The 15024-nt window shown below is 50.5% G+C and overlaps 1 protein-coding gene across 1 annotated transcript; it reads left to right on the top strand.

The window, feature by feature from the left end:
• The first annotated feature begins 462 nt into the window (after positions 1–462).
• LOC142564573 (uncharacterized) lies at positions 463–7068 on the top strand. Its single transcript, XM_075675625.1, has 6 exons — positions 463–563; positions 641–839; positions 917–1123; positions 1201–1404; positions 1482–1685; positions 1763–7068. The coding sequence occupies exons 1-6, from the start codon at positions 477–479 to the stop codon at positions 1930–1932; spliced, it is 1071 nt and encodes a 356-aa protein (XP_075531740.1). The 5' UTR covers positions 463–476; the 3' UTR covers positions 1933–7068.
• The last annotated feature ends 7956 nt before the right edge of the window (positions 7069–15024 follow it).

The following is a 15024-nucleotide window of genomic DNA, read 5'->3' as shown; positions in this document are numbered from 1 at the left end:
ATTGCGTACGCTTTAGATGAATTAGGTGCAGTTCACCGAATTCTGATGCAATTTTCATTGCTGGACTTCTAAGTGCCTAATTTTTCTAATCAGAAATTACGCCGAAATCGAAATTCCGCTTTAGTCATTACATAACTTACTGAACGCAACAACGCCATCAAATTGCGCGAAGTAGTTGCTGAGAAACGATTTTAGTTCGCGTATATTTAGATAGGAGCCTCCGAGCTAAAGCTTACGTTTAAATATAATCGAAGTTCCAATGGTGTTGCAAGTGTTCTTCGAAAATGTTTGCGAATAAATTAAAAATAGTTTATTTCATGTTACCGTTAAGACACTGAGCTGTTCCGGGGTAGGCTGTTCATCGTCGGTGTTCTTGTTTCTACAGCGCCATCAACAGGGATGTACAGCGTGGTTCTGCACACCCACTTTCCTGCCTATGCTGTAGATGCTGTATGCTGTAGTGAAGCACAGCTCATATGGTCTACCGTGTTACATCGGCATTTTCTCATCGTTGTGGTCCTGCTAACAGACTGGACATTCCTCCTCACCCTGCCCTACTACTGGTTAGTGTCGTATACAGGCGATTCGTATTACGGCTGTGTCCTCCTGTGGTTGACAAATAAGCACTGTGCAATTCCAGGTTCTGCACTCTTGTTTTGGATTGCGGCCCACGAAGATGCCCAGTTCGCTCCTGCACATCTCTCCGGTCTACGCTCCAGAGGAGATTACTTCGAGCGCGAGCACCACCCTTTCCATGAGTGACTGTGTCATCACCTCGACATCCTGTCGCCGATGCCGTCCTGCTGGAATACTTTCTTCCTCAACCTCTAGTATTGCTGGTACGTGTCGTGTACAGACGGCTCGTATTACGGCTGTGTCCTCGCGTGGTTAACAAATCGGCGCTGTGTCGTTCCAGATTCTGAGCTGCTGTTCCCGAGTGGGGCCCCACAACACCTAGCCCCTCCCCCCCTCCACTGCACGTTGACTCTACGGTCTACACTCCTGATCAGCTTACATCCAGCGCAAGCGCCACCCGTTCCATGGGTGACTGTCATCACCTCTACATCCTGTCGCCGATGCCGTCCTGCTGGAATACTTTCTTCCTCAACCTCTAGTATTGCTGGTAGGTGTCGTGTACAGACGGCTCGTATTACGGTTGTGTCCTCGCGTGGTTAACAAATAAGCCCTGTGTCGTTCCAGGTTCTGAGCTGCTGTTCCCGAGTGGGGCCCCACAACACCTAGCCCCTCCCCCCCTCCACTGCACGTTGACTCTGTCTACACTCCTGATCAGCTTACATCCAGCGCAAGCGCCACCCGTTCCATGGGTGACTGTCATCACCTCTACATCCTGTCGCCGATGCCGTCCTGCTGGAATACTTTCTTCCTCAACCTCTAGTATTGCTGGTAGGTGTCGTGTACAGACGGCTCGTATTACGGTTGTGTCCTCGCGTGGTTAACAAATAAGCCCTGTGTCGTTCCAGGTTCTGAGCTGCTGTTCCCGAGTGGGGCCCCACAACACCTAGCCCCTCCCCCCCTCCACTGCACGTTGACTCTGTCTACACTCCTGATCAGCTTACATCCAGCGCAAGCGCCACCCGTTCCATGGGTGACTGTCATCACCTCTACATCCTGTCGCCGATGCCGTCCTGCTGGAATACTTTCTTCCTCAACCTCTAGTATTGCTGGTACGTGTCGTGTACAGACGGCTCGTATTACGGCTGTGTCCTCGCGTGGTTAACAAATCGGCGCTGTGTCGTTCCAGGTTCTGAGCTGCTGTTCCCGAGTGGGGCCCCACAACACCTAGCCCCCCCCCCCCTGCACGTTGACTCTACGGTCTACGCTGCAGAGGAGATAACTTCTAGTACGAGCACCACCCGTTCCATGAGCGTCACTGAACAAATAAGCGCTGTGTCGTTCCAGGTGCTGAACTAGTTTTCGATTGCGGCACACAAGGATGCCAAGCCCCGCTCCCCCACTTTCCCGGTCTACGCTCCAGAGGAGATTACTTCTAGCACCGCTCATCTTGTGACCGACCATGTTTGCCTTTCGACATCCTCTCGCCGATGGCGTCCTAGTAGCATATTGGACTTATTCTGGCGCCCTTGCACTTAATTCTGTAAATATCGTACACACGACTGTACTGGCACTGTGCGTTTTCTAGAGACCAGAAAGCCTTGTGACATTTCGGATGGCCAGTGTTTGTTATCGTTTCTGATGCAAGAGAAATGTTCCCGCATGCTCATCTACAAGAACACTCCAGTCCTTACCTCAAGAGTGACTGTTCAGCCCGATCGTCCTGCCGAACTCCTACTGCACGCTTCTCATCTGGAAAAAGTGTCGTACTTCCTTCTTGGCGGTTTCCTACGCTGTGTTGACGGCGTGTTAATGGTCGAAAGGACTGCGTGACATCGCCATCTGGCGACCGTCTATCAAATGTACACCCACAGTTCGCTGTTGCCTTCTAAGGCATACTTAATATTACTGTAGTAAGCTTTCCTGTTTGAAAGAGTGTTACGTTGCTCAGCGAATGAATCTCGCTTCTAGCTGTTTCGTTAGTACGAAGCAGAACAGTAAAAAGGTCTGACGTGTACAGCACCTAGTTTTCATAAAGATGGTTCACGTCTTCATGAGCTGATCTAAAATTTTGGTGGCGAGAGTAATGGACATTCATTCACATTGTGCGCTTTCGTAGTAGTGCGTTGATATTGGTGTGTGTGTGTGTGTGTGTGTGTGTGTGTGTGTGTGTGTGTGTGTGTGTGTGTGTGTGTGTGTGTGTGTGTGTGTGTGTGACCCATTCGAGTTTTCCTTCATTGAACATGTGCACTCCTGTGCTTCATCTGATCGGTCGAGAACGGGTGTGTGACAATGCTTCGCTACTATTCGGATTCGCTACTTCGAATTCATATTTCGGTAGCACTTGCAGTGTCATTTTTGTATCCACAAAACCTGTTGATGGTTAATTTTTCTCAGTTCATCCCCGTTGAGAGGCGCCTGGTTTGGTGGCTTACTAGTCTATGGAAATCCGCTTTTGGATTGGGTGCACCATTCGTTTCTTTGACTTGGTCCTTGTGTTGATCTCAGTGCTCGTTTCAGCATTCAGCGGATTTGTTGAAGCATCTTTCTGGTATCTCAAACGAAGGTTTCATATACATCTCGGTTCCTCCATGTCGCTCATCACACTCTATAGATCAACGTGCCACTGCGAAAGCGCACCATATCAATGAATGGGAAAGGGGAGGGTAGTTACTCTCGCCAACAAAAATATTCTGATTAGCTCATGATTTGAGTGACACCCATTTTTAAACTACTTGATAGTAAACGTCACTATGCTCGTTGTTTCTAGTTTTCTGAAGTGCCTGAATCATTACCTGCTCTTGCGGATCAGTGATTGCACGAATGTGAGCGCTCTTTTAAGTAGTGTTTCTAAGGCCATACGTCGGTTTGCGTTAACGGCCCGTAAGACTGCGCTTCGTGATACCTGTAGACCGTGCAACCTCGCAGAAATGTGTTGCCATTGTAGAAGCAGGCGTCGGAGCAGCGCCCGGCAAGCCACAGCAGCATGCATCTTTACATGGTCTTCTATATTTCCCGTCGTTTGTTCATCGGACACTGCTACCCACTGTCGCCGCTTGTCCACCGCGCATGCTGTGCCGCCTTGTCGCCGTGGTATGATTGGGATTTGTGTGCACAATTACCACTTTCTGCGCAAGGTTTTTAGGAACAGTGCACCGTCCAGTGAACCCTTCACGCGGCACTGACGTCGTTGCCTGCTGACTGTATAGTTGAGATGGCGCACCGTTTCTTTAGTGCTTCAAGTACTCCGCTTGAGCAGTTGTGAAACGACTGCTTCAAAGGGCCGACATTCATTCCCTTTGTACCAAATCATGCGTAAACTTGTGTTAATGCAACTAGTTTACCCGAGTTTCTCTGGCACTTTTGATGTACGGCTATGTTAATCGCTTAACATTGCACTTCGAATGCATTGGAAAGCGTTTGCTTTTTGTAGGGTCTGAATTTTCTCATGCTTCCGCTGTTGTCCCAATATATGGATGCACACCTGAAATTACCAATTATTTGCAGTCTTCTCAATATCTAGTAACCTTGACTCCACTTCGCTTGAAAACTAAAGGTCAGCCTAGTCCTTGGTAGATAGCTATCTGTAACGCATTACTCTGGCCTCCTTTTTTTCGCTGCTTTCATTCGCTGAAATAGAAAGGTCGAACAACCACGCATGTGCGGTGCTGTTAAGGTCTCACGCATTTTTCTTGGCCCCAAATATGCCCCCGCCACTATGCAGGCTTCCTATAATACACCTTATTTTCTTCAGTTACAATAGTCCTGCAGTTACGCCACACAATAGTCGCAATTGGTTTACAATACGACCAATGTGGACTTAGCCTTGTTGCTGTCTCATCTTAAAGGCTTCATTTTTCTGCGTAAAACTACTGGTACAGGGACGCAGAGAAGGACCAAGACATACCCACACAGCACTCGGTAGTTCACAGTACGACAGCAATGCACGAAATAACTGCTTGTAGCGGCCCGACTATAGCCTCCAGAGCTGGTGACGGCCCACGTGTGTGTAGCGTGAGTATAGAACACGCTATAGGCGTTCGACGTCGGCGCCCGCGGTATAGCTGCCGCTCCTAAGATCTTGCGGCCCCATGGTTGGCCGGCCCAAATAAACCGTGGCTACGGCGGTTACCTCTTCGCCTTCGCGCCGCCCCCCACAAATTGGTGACCCGGACGACCGAGCCTATCCATACTAGCGTCAGTGCACACTACAAAGGCGAGAGGCAAGTCTCCTCTCGCGGTCCGGCAGACTTCCCGCGGTTGAAGGGTGTCCGGAATTCTACATCGACATGCCGGACATCTGCTTCATCCAGCTGGGTAGCCACTTCCTTCTCAACAAAGTTCCAGGCTCCGGCTGTCACGCCCCCCCCCCCTCCCGATCCCGACACCGACTTCTACAGGACGTGCGCGCAGCCGTCCTTTTTCGCTACGCTACCTCGAACGCTCAGTCGCAAGTATTGCCATTTGAACCGTCACGTAATTTCGCAACTTGTCGTCCCACATCGCCTGTGTTCACCCATGCCGATCGTCAGCACACGCCGTTCAAAGCATCGAACCTCTACTCAGTCCGTGAGCCTCCTCCCGATTTGAAGGCAGCTTCGCGACGACCCTTTCCAAGGAATTCACTGGGCCAAACGTAAGAACTTTGGCTGCACCACGACCCGCCGCTCTCCTTCCTTGGACGTTGCCGCAAGCTATTCCTTCTCAGTTCGGGGCACTTCACTCATCACTAATTCAGAGGCTCACAGACTCCACTAGGCGCATATTTCGCTATCGCAGGCACGGCGATGCCACAAGCACAACCTTGGCGATCCCTTCAGCCACAACCGCTGCCCTGACGCTATCGCAATTCGATATTTCGCCGCAAGTAGCAGGAGAGCGTTACGATGTTCTGTGCTCGCACCTTCCACGGATGCATGGTAGGCCATGCACGGATTGCTGAAGCAATTCCGCCACCTCGTTTCCTCGGCTCGACAATAACTTACACTTCAACAATGTGAGTGACCAACACTTGCGTTATCTCCACGCAAGTCGCGTGCTGCCAGGCGGTCTTATTTTGGAGCTCCGGCTTCTGCCAGGCCCGTGTATCTACGAGAACCTCCGGCAGGTCGCAATTTCGTACTATGGCATCACTGTGGCTGCGCCTCGCTCGCAACCTATGCGACCAGTGCTTCTCGGCATAGCCCTTTCGAATTGAGTGAACCCGACGACAGCATCTGCTTTCCGTAACCCTCTCGCGAAAGCCCTGGCAAATTAAGCACCAAACCAGCAGTGGCCCGACTGATCACGCCATGTGGCAACCAAGGTCTTGCTAGTCATCGCAATACGCCGCCCTGCCCAAACGTACCCGCACCTGAAATGGGGACGCAGTATGAATCGGCAAGGGCAACAACGCACAGCGCCACTTGCAGTTTTCCGTCACTGCCACCACTGCATGCTGTTCGACGAGTCTTGTAGTTCCCTCTATCCTATGAGGAAGTTTCTCCACCTCACCAGAAACGTTTCTCTCCCCTCAACGGCCTGAAGTCTCGGCACGCGCGAACAACCGGCCATTACGCCTCGCCTGTTTGCCTAGTTGCACTGCACTCGACGCTGAGCTCGACAACGTAAGACGATGTCCACAACGCATAAAACAATGCGCCCTGTGCCCAGGCTGTCACGATCACCAGAGAGCTATGCGTGCCTTTAACCGCAACAAGGACTTTACCTGGACTTAATGGAGGCTCCGAATTACCGCTCATATGTATCGGCTTGCAGTCTCTTCTTTTTATGTACCGGCGCCTTTTGCCCGTATTTCAATCATGCATCGCACTAAGAGGGGGACCCTGTAGCGGCGCGACTATCGCCTCGAGAGCTGAAGGCGGCTCACGTGCATGAGCATGGAACGCGCTAGGCGATGGACCTGAGCGGCCAGTGAGTACCTGCCGCGCTATAGATCCCGCGGCACCATAACTGGCCGACTTAAACCGTGGCCACGGCGGCTTCCTCGTCGTGTCGCCACCCACATGCATATTGAGAGGCCTATGATAATGTAGGATGTGCTGTAGTATATGGGATCGTCGTGTAGAAATGTTTGTCTCGTCTGTGTTCCGCATCCGACTGGCATTTGCATCCTTTCTCGATTACTGAAACTCAATTTGAGTAACATTTTTTGTGTCCATGCAAAGGTGCTGTACAACGCTTACTCATTTCAGGTGGTCTTAATAGCTCCAAACTGTGAAACCTTCCATTCATAGCAGTGAAGTCGTAAGAAGTTTATTCCTTGCGTTTTGCTGTTATTTTCGCTTCTATTGTGTAGCAGCCCACACAACGTTGGCGCGTATTTTTTTTTACGTCACATTGTCTTAAAACTGAGAAACTGTGTGCTATTGAAATCCCGCTATGTATTTGGTATGGATTCGTATGCAAATGCATACGTGAGAACGCTTATTCCATGTGTGCTAATAAACGTGCTGTGTGCGGCTGTGAGCAGCACGCAGCATTGAGTCAGTTTCACTTACTCGGTACAATCGCCGCAAAGCACGAGTGTGAAGTATGCATTGCATTAAACTGCACCTTACAAACCTTGTTAAAACAAACATTATGCCTGTTCGCCATCTCTGTAAAAGGACTGCGTCGTATCAGCCAACTACAAGGGCACAGCCACTGTCTGCAACTGGTCGCAGGACATCGACTGGACGGGAGCTTTGCGGACGGGTTTGTATATAGCGTACAATCGCCTAGCCCTTCGATTATTCGATCAGAACAAGCCGCCGGCTCTTGTTAGATAACACGAGCACTCTAAGACGTTACGCTTCGCTGTGCTCCAGAGTTTAAACAATTCAGTCTCGACGAGTTGCACCTACTTCATGTGCGAATCCCGTAAATAATGGTATCAAAATGTTGACCGAGCGGGAAAAAAAAGTTCCACGCTTCTTCGCCAGGAGTGTTCTCCGATCGGCGTTATCGAGGTTAACCTTCTTCGTGCGTAGCAGTATGGAGAAAGTCGGCCATAAAATTCCATGTGAAATCGGAACACCCCTTTCACGATACATGGCGAGAATGTAAAGTGTAAGCCCATTGCATGCGTTGTTGATAGACCATAGAGGGCAGGCGTTAAATGTAGGTAAACACCTGACCTGGTAACGCCCTGATAAACACCTTACCAGTGAGATTTGAAGATGTCAAGGGAACAGGAAACGAAGATGCCTTGCACTGAGGCTAAGCTATGTTCGGCAATGTAAACATGTGCAACGGTCTGTTGAACTCTTCCCGCATATGTAGAGAGAGATAGCAAAGAGGAAAGGCAGGGAGGTCAACCAGATGAGCTTCCGGTTTGCTACCCTACACTGGGGTAAGGGAAAGGGGGAACAGAAAGAGAAAAGCGGGATAGAGGGAGCACTGTCTGTGCACGTAGCAAAGTGCTTGGAAATCAGTCAAGTCAAAGCAAGTGCTCCGTCGATACGTTCATAGCTGGTGATGCACGTTGAAGGTACCAGTGAAGACCAAGGATCCGGTGGGCGTCAGCAGTACGTTGCAGTGCGTGGCAGTATATTTTTCAGCTAAACCCCAGCCGTTCCGACTTGTGCGAATATAATGATGCGGGTGAGCCATGATGCTTACTCAAGAGTTGCAAGTACTGAATTGAGAGCATCTAGCACTTGCATTGCACTTCGCGCTGACGGAGTGTGCAGGTTATTTAAGAGTATTCGAAGGGTATTCATCAGAGACCGGAGCATCATAACGACGTGCCGGTCTTCTTCAGGCAATTTGTCAGGAACTCGCGCTGTTCGCTCTACAGCCGTGCGTAGCTGTATCACTTGACGTGGCTCCGGCTCTGGTTGTGGCATCAGCTGCGGCATCGCCTCCGTTTGTGGCATCAGCTGCGGCATCGCCTCCGTTTGTGGCATCAGCTGCGGCATCGCCTCCGTTTGTGGCATCAGCTGCGGCATCGCCTCCGTTTGTGGCATCAGCTGCGGCATCGCCTCCGTTTGTGGCGTCGGCTGCGGCGTCGCCTCCGTTTGTGGCATCGGCTGCGGCATCGCCTCCGGTTGTGGCATCGGCTGCGGCATCGCCTCCGGTTGTGGCATCGGCTGCGGTATCGCCTCCGGTTGTGGCATCTCCGCTGGCTGTGGCATCGGCCGTACCACCGGCTGTGGCATCGGCTGCGGCATCAGCTGTGGCTTCGGTTGTGACTTCCGCTGTTGTTCTGGCTTTGGCTGTTGCTTTAGTAGTGAGGACCAAGTTGTATTGTTCCCCGCCATGGCCTTGTCCGATTTAGATTGGATTGCCCAAGGCCTACGGGGCAGAGGAGGAGGGGATGTCGGATTGGGCGTACTCTTCATAGAGGTGTCAGCGTTCTTTGAAGTCCGGCTGCGTCGGGAACGTCGCTTTCTAACTGCCGCAACAGCTTCCCGACGAGACGAATGGTCTCTCGCCATCTGCTTCAAGATCGCCTTTTCCTTCCTAATTTTAGGGCAGTCCTTCGAGGAAGCATCATGGGACCCAAAGCAATTGGTGCATTTGAGAACCGTGGCTGCACAAGAGTCTGCAGCGTGGGGCTCGCTGCAGCGTGAGCAAACTCTCGTGTTCTCGCACACGGCACTCACGTGTCCCAGCCTCATACGGTTGCGGCATTGCAGTGGCCTTGGGATGAATGGTCGCACAGAGTGTCTAAAGTGGCCCACCTTGACGTGCGAAGGGAGAGTCTCGCCCTTGAATATAATTTTCACACAGCGGGATGTGCCGAGGCGATACACATGTGTTATGGCGACGCCATCAACGGCAGGCTTCACTAGGATCGGCTAGTCGGCGCTGGAGATGGAGACGTCCACATCGTAGATGACGCCAGTAGTTGAACCACTGTTTTGGGGGATGTACGAGCGGAGCTTAACGCCACCTAGTTCTGTAACTGTAGTCAAATTTCTCAACGCAGTCTCATGTGTGACGTCGATAGCCAACACATTTTTTCGTGTGTTGACTCTAAAGTCTGCTATCTGATTTGGCGCCACAGCTTCAAGTTGCACCAATACGGACTGTCTGTTGAGTCGCCTCAGGTTGTCGGTTGCGAGTTCTGGTACAAATAGAATCGTGCTGACTGCGGTATTCTGAGTTGGTCCTACCGTTGGCGTGCTCGAAGACATGGATGCCCTGGTGGTGTGTCTTCGTATCGCCTTGCGGCTCCGCACAAGCTCGAAGGCGTCATCGGAGAAGTCCTCACTGCTGAGCGAGTAGACGCTGGTGTGATCGCCATCGGTGTCGCTCTGGAGGCCGGTCCGCTTCCTAGACGCAGCCGCCGCTGAAGTCGCCATTCCCGGCAGAGGCACGGGGACGTCAACTTGCATCCGCGCCACGAACCAAGCCGACTCTCCAAAGATGTACGCAGAAATAAGGAAAAGACAGCTGAGCTAGAGAAATAGCGTTCTGGCACGCAGACACTTCGTCTTCGTCGCCACCCCGCATATGTAAATGCATACATTAATTAGCGTAACCTCCGCAAAACATTCTGCACCACGCAGACTGCCATATATCACGCTAGGTAAATCCCGTTCTTGGTGGTTCCACATACTTTTGTTACGGTAGACGGATGTTTTTACCCCTGCCCTGCGCCAACTGATTTGAACTTGCGCCTGTAGATTTCCTAATCTCATGGCCCCACCTAGTTTTCTGCCGTCCTCGACTGCTCTTTGCACCCATTCTACATGTCTAATGGTCCACCGGTTATCCAGCCTGCGCATTCAAGGCCTGCCCAGCTCCATTTTTTTCTCGTGTCAGAATATCGGCCATCTCCATTTGCTGTCCGATCTGTACCGCTCTCTTCCTGTCTCTTAACGTTACGCCTAACATTATTCGTTCCATCGCTCATTGCGCGGTCCTTAACTTCTTTTCGAGCTTCTTTGTCAGTCGCGAAGTTTGTGGCCCCATATATCAGCACCCGTAGAATGCATTGATTTTACCTTTCTTTTTAATGATAACGGTAAGCTTCCAGTCAGGGGCCCTATAACGTAAATATATTCCAATATGTTTTTATTCAAGTCTCCTGACGTCATATTTGCGTAACCGCCGACCAATCAAATGCTCTCCTCGTTTATAAGAGGTAACTTTTTTGCTTTAAAAACGAATAGCATTGCCTACACTGAGCGAGGAGGGAAGGAGCAGGTGAATGGCATAGAGGTTAACCGATTGTTTGGTTGGCTACTCTGCACAGGGGGATGGGGTAAAGGCTGAAAACATAAAATAGATTTAAAAAATGGAATGCATCAGTTCGGACTTATTATCATCGCCACAGAGTAATGGCTGTAGTAGATGTAGAATGCCTACCAAGAGCGGGAAGTGGTGACGCCTTCGTGCGCGATACACAGCTAGCAGTGCTCGCGCGTATGTTCGCTAACGTTTGAAGGAAAGAACATGGCCTGCAACCGGCAAATCAACCAGGATGTGAAAACAGTAAAGTTCATTATATCTGAGCTGCACTATACAGCAAGAAGTTCGTGAGTGACGCAGCCATAGCAGTGCCCGTTACACGTCCCAAGCGCAAAGTGTTGTCGCGCTCCTCATGAAGGCTGTAGAAACCGTTCGCTGTATATTCGTGGTTGTTTGTCACGCAGCGGGCTACGTCCAGAGGCTGCGGTGGTGCAAAATCCCAGATCGGTGTCGCTTGCGCCGCCATCTTTCCAGCAAGCGCCTATACGAAGCGTTGACTGTGATGCTGTGACCAGCGGTGTCGTTTCCTTTATGCCGGTCAGTTGTCGATCGCATAACCGATGGCACGAATTGATGCATATATATTATGTATGTCGATCACCTAGCTGGCACATGACTTGGAAAAACTAACAGCGCTAAAAGCGGGGCCAGACTTGTTGCAACCCAGGTAACAGTCGAGATCACCGTTGTTTTCCAGCCAGACCTTCTAGTGAGTGGTATGGCTGCGGCTACGTACGGGAGAGGGCGGCACTATTTTGCAAGTTTTCTATCACTCAATCGCGCTTTTGGCGTTGTGGGTATGCTATATAGAAGCCCAGGAGGGCACCCGGTAGGCATGGCTTTGGTTACAGAATGGAAAAGAACACAGCATCATTTCTTAGTCAGCACGTACTGTTCTCATAGTACATCCTCGGTCAACTTCCATCAGAACGTTGGATGCCAAGCATGATAATCTTAGAACATGTTTGAACAGAATAGGTTTAATGTGCTTGCACGACGAAATAGTTCCTCCATTCGCAATAGTTGACCGACTCGAATACGAACCTTTCATTCATATTACACTTTGATCATGGGTGCTGAATTTCGAGTTCGTCACCGAGAGCTTACTGGGAACAAAACGTTCCGAACACACACGCGATGGCATCAAGCCCTTTCTGTTAATGCTGGCGGCAATACAAAGCGGACGCTTCCCTGCTATCGCAGCGGTGGTGTCCATGAAGTCGCCGCGTCTGAAGATGCACTTCACGCTTGCTTCCGAAAGTTATTTTTTGCAGCCGAATACAGAGCAGAGTGGTAGCCCGTCGACCTAGAGTCACCTGACATCACAGAAATCCCAGACACAACACATTAGAATCGCACTAATTCGCATTTAAACCGCTACCGTTGCAAGCTGCCGCTGGAAGAAAACGGAATCCGCACATACCAGTGCGAGGAGGAGAGCGCCGCGGCGCGCTGGTTCGAGGCTAAGTTCCTCCTCTCCGATAAAACGGTCTACATACCAGTAACGAATTGTATGCTACTTAGCTGCAGGTGCAAATTTTCGGCAGGAGCGTAATCGGGAACACCTTTTCTGTTTAAATGTATAAACGGTCTTAGACTTGATTACAGCAAAAGTAGCTGTGTTTGGCCGGTTAAGCTCTGCGCCACCAGGTGGCTGCACGGTGCAGGACGCTCACGCCGCTCACCTGTACCGCTATAGTCCCTAGGCACTATATTTACACTAACGCCCCTTTATCACAACGCTATTAGTATGGAGGGGGTTTAGTTTTGCCTCCGCCCATCCGTCAAAACGCCCAGCTCGTCCGCGGCTGCCGGAATGCCGGACACGCTTAGTGCTTGGATATCTCTCGCGGGGGATCAACGGCCAGACGGCTAGCGGAGAGGTTGGAGAGGCTTCGCGCGTTGGCAAGCGGAAGTAGACGACACGATGGCACATCATGACGCAGGGTTAGTGGAGGCGGAGCTTAGTCACGATCACTCGGCGAACGAGTTGAGGAGAAAAAGCATGGCTAGGGAGGAGGTTAATTTGTGATCGTCCGTAGTTCTTCTAATATGAGACGCTTCACTTAAATTGGGGCGCTGCTGTTTTACTGTAGCTTTACCCTACGTGTCTACAAAATTTGTCCACCCCGTTTCAGACCATCAGGTTTTGATATTGCACGCGCAGTGCCCGGATCAAGTGCTGAAGATCGTGTCTGCGAAGTATAGTGAAATATTCTACTTCACTGTACTGCTAAGTGTCGAGCCCTTGCACGGTGACAGCGGCGACCCATGGCGGAGGGTGGCCGAAGATAACGTGACAGCGGTCGCCTAGCAGTATGAAGCCGACACGCGAAGGCACTTGCACGCTCGAGCTGGCGACCACGCTTTTCTAGCAGACAGATGGAAGCTTCCATTCGCATGGCGCGAAGCAGTGTGTGCGTGGCGCTGCTTTTCTTATTTTTGCCTTTCTTTTCCGTTGTGGCGCCTATATGGGTCCGGATATAGGGCACGAAACGGCACTCTATGTTCCTTGTTCGCGGAGCGCACAATTGCATTTTTCTCTATCTTTTTTTTTTCGGTATGGGCGCGCGTGCTCGTAGTTTGGTTTTACGCTTCACTAGCTCTACTAGAATCAAGTCCTCTGCCCTTCTACTCGAGTGCCTTCACAGAAAAAGGGGACAAGATACATCTATATGTTGGCCATGGCCTGGCCACCATGCAGGCCTTTTGCATCTCTGCTGCCTGATCAACATCTCCCTCTAAGAAGTTTTGGCCCAACCTGCTAGCGTTTACCGGCACCGAATGACCGGTTTTCCCGACTTTGTCGGGTCGAAACACTAGTATCGAGAAAATAGAAATCTTGCATGTCATCCGACTTTAGAGGCGTTTGTAAATGATCATTTGTCTGGCAGTGCTCACCACATTTTCCGTGCTACTTTTAGCCGGTACTTGTGAACTCTCCCTTGGTTTCATACCATTATGACTAAGCCAAATCGGACCCCTCGTTCGTTCCCTGTAGATAAACGCTCGACCAAACCACACGCTCCATGTCTTCGCCCCGTCAATTCAGAAGAATAGTCGTATTTCCGAATTCCGATAAGTCGCCTGGGATAGCTTGGCCTTTTGTAGAGGAAGCCTTGACTTTATCAGTTCGTTTTTTTTTCCTTTTCACTATTATCCACATACCAACCCGCTGTCGCTCCAGCTGCTCCTAGGAATCTTTAGTGTGAAGCCACTGCGCATATCGGGCTAAGAATCCGGAAACAAGCGTATCTGCGCGACACGCCCCCTTGCCCACAGTGAGTTGTCCTCCTCGCCTTGACCCCAAGCTGTAGTTGAGCCGTCTTGTTTCCACCAGTTGTCCAGTCCTCGCTCTGTCGAGACTCCGCGTTGACAGTCAGTGACGCCGGCCTCAGTGACATTTGGGTGTTGGAGAATGTTTGGCGGGATGCTGATGTAGAAGTGGCATCGTAAATACGTCGTTGAAGCTGATCGACGGTATAAACTGATCCACCTCGACAGCCACGGTAAGCGAGTGTTCCTTTCCTTTCGGTACGTTTCCCTGTTATCGCTGAACGATTTAACTCTCACATTTAGTGAGATGTGTCTGACAGTTGAACGCCTTTGTATGCTGGCTCATACTTGTGGACGTTCAGCCACTGTCGTACCAGAGTCATTATATTTAAAGCATTAGTAATCAATTATTCTGCTCATAGTTGAACCGAACGCAGCTTATCACATATTCTGCTTCTGTGCGGACGTTGCTGGATATTTCTGGTTGGTCTGCTTCGAGCTGCGCGTGTTTGTAAAGAATTAAGCTGCTAGACGAAGTATTCGTTCGGGCTAAGTCCGGCGCGACGGCTGTATACATATATATAGTTCGCAATAGCTACAGAAAGCCAAGGTAAGCTGTTCGTCTGTGTATTTTGCACCTTTGGTCTTTCTCGCGCCATAGCACTTTTCAAGGGATAAATGTGTAGCCAGAACAATCTACAAAGATAGAGCAGAACCCGCTGTCTAGCAAACTTTGCTGCAAAAGGTGGACGTGCGGGGAGACAAGACAATCATAATGTTAACTAAGCCTAAAAGGTGCCAGCGCTGTCCTCCAGCAATACCTAATTTGCATTGCGCAAAAAGCTTTGTTACTTTTGTATTTGCTGCTCGAATCAGCAGCCGATGCACTTTCACACGACCGAAGGTTCACTGATGGTGATACTTCTTTTTTGGGGGTGGATGGTTCATTGACCTAGAAGGCGTAGGGATCGACCGCCCGTTTCACTTGACGCT

Source organism: Dermacentor variabilis, chromosome 11 (assembly GCF_050947875.1).
Source record: "Dermacentor variabilis isolate Ectoservices chromosome 11, ASM5094787v1, whole genome shotgun sequence".
NCBI classification, from domain to species: Eukaryota; Metazoa; Arthropoda; class Arachnida; order Ixodida; family Ixodidae; genus Dermacentor; species Dermacentor variabilis.
Note: the sequence above shows the minus strand (reverse complement) of the source record. Positions and strands in the feature narration are given on the sequence as shown.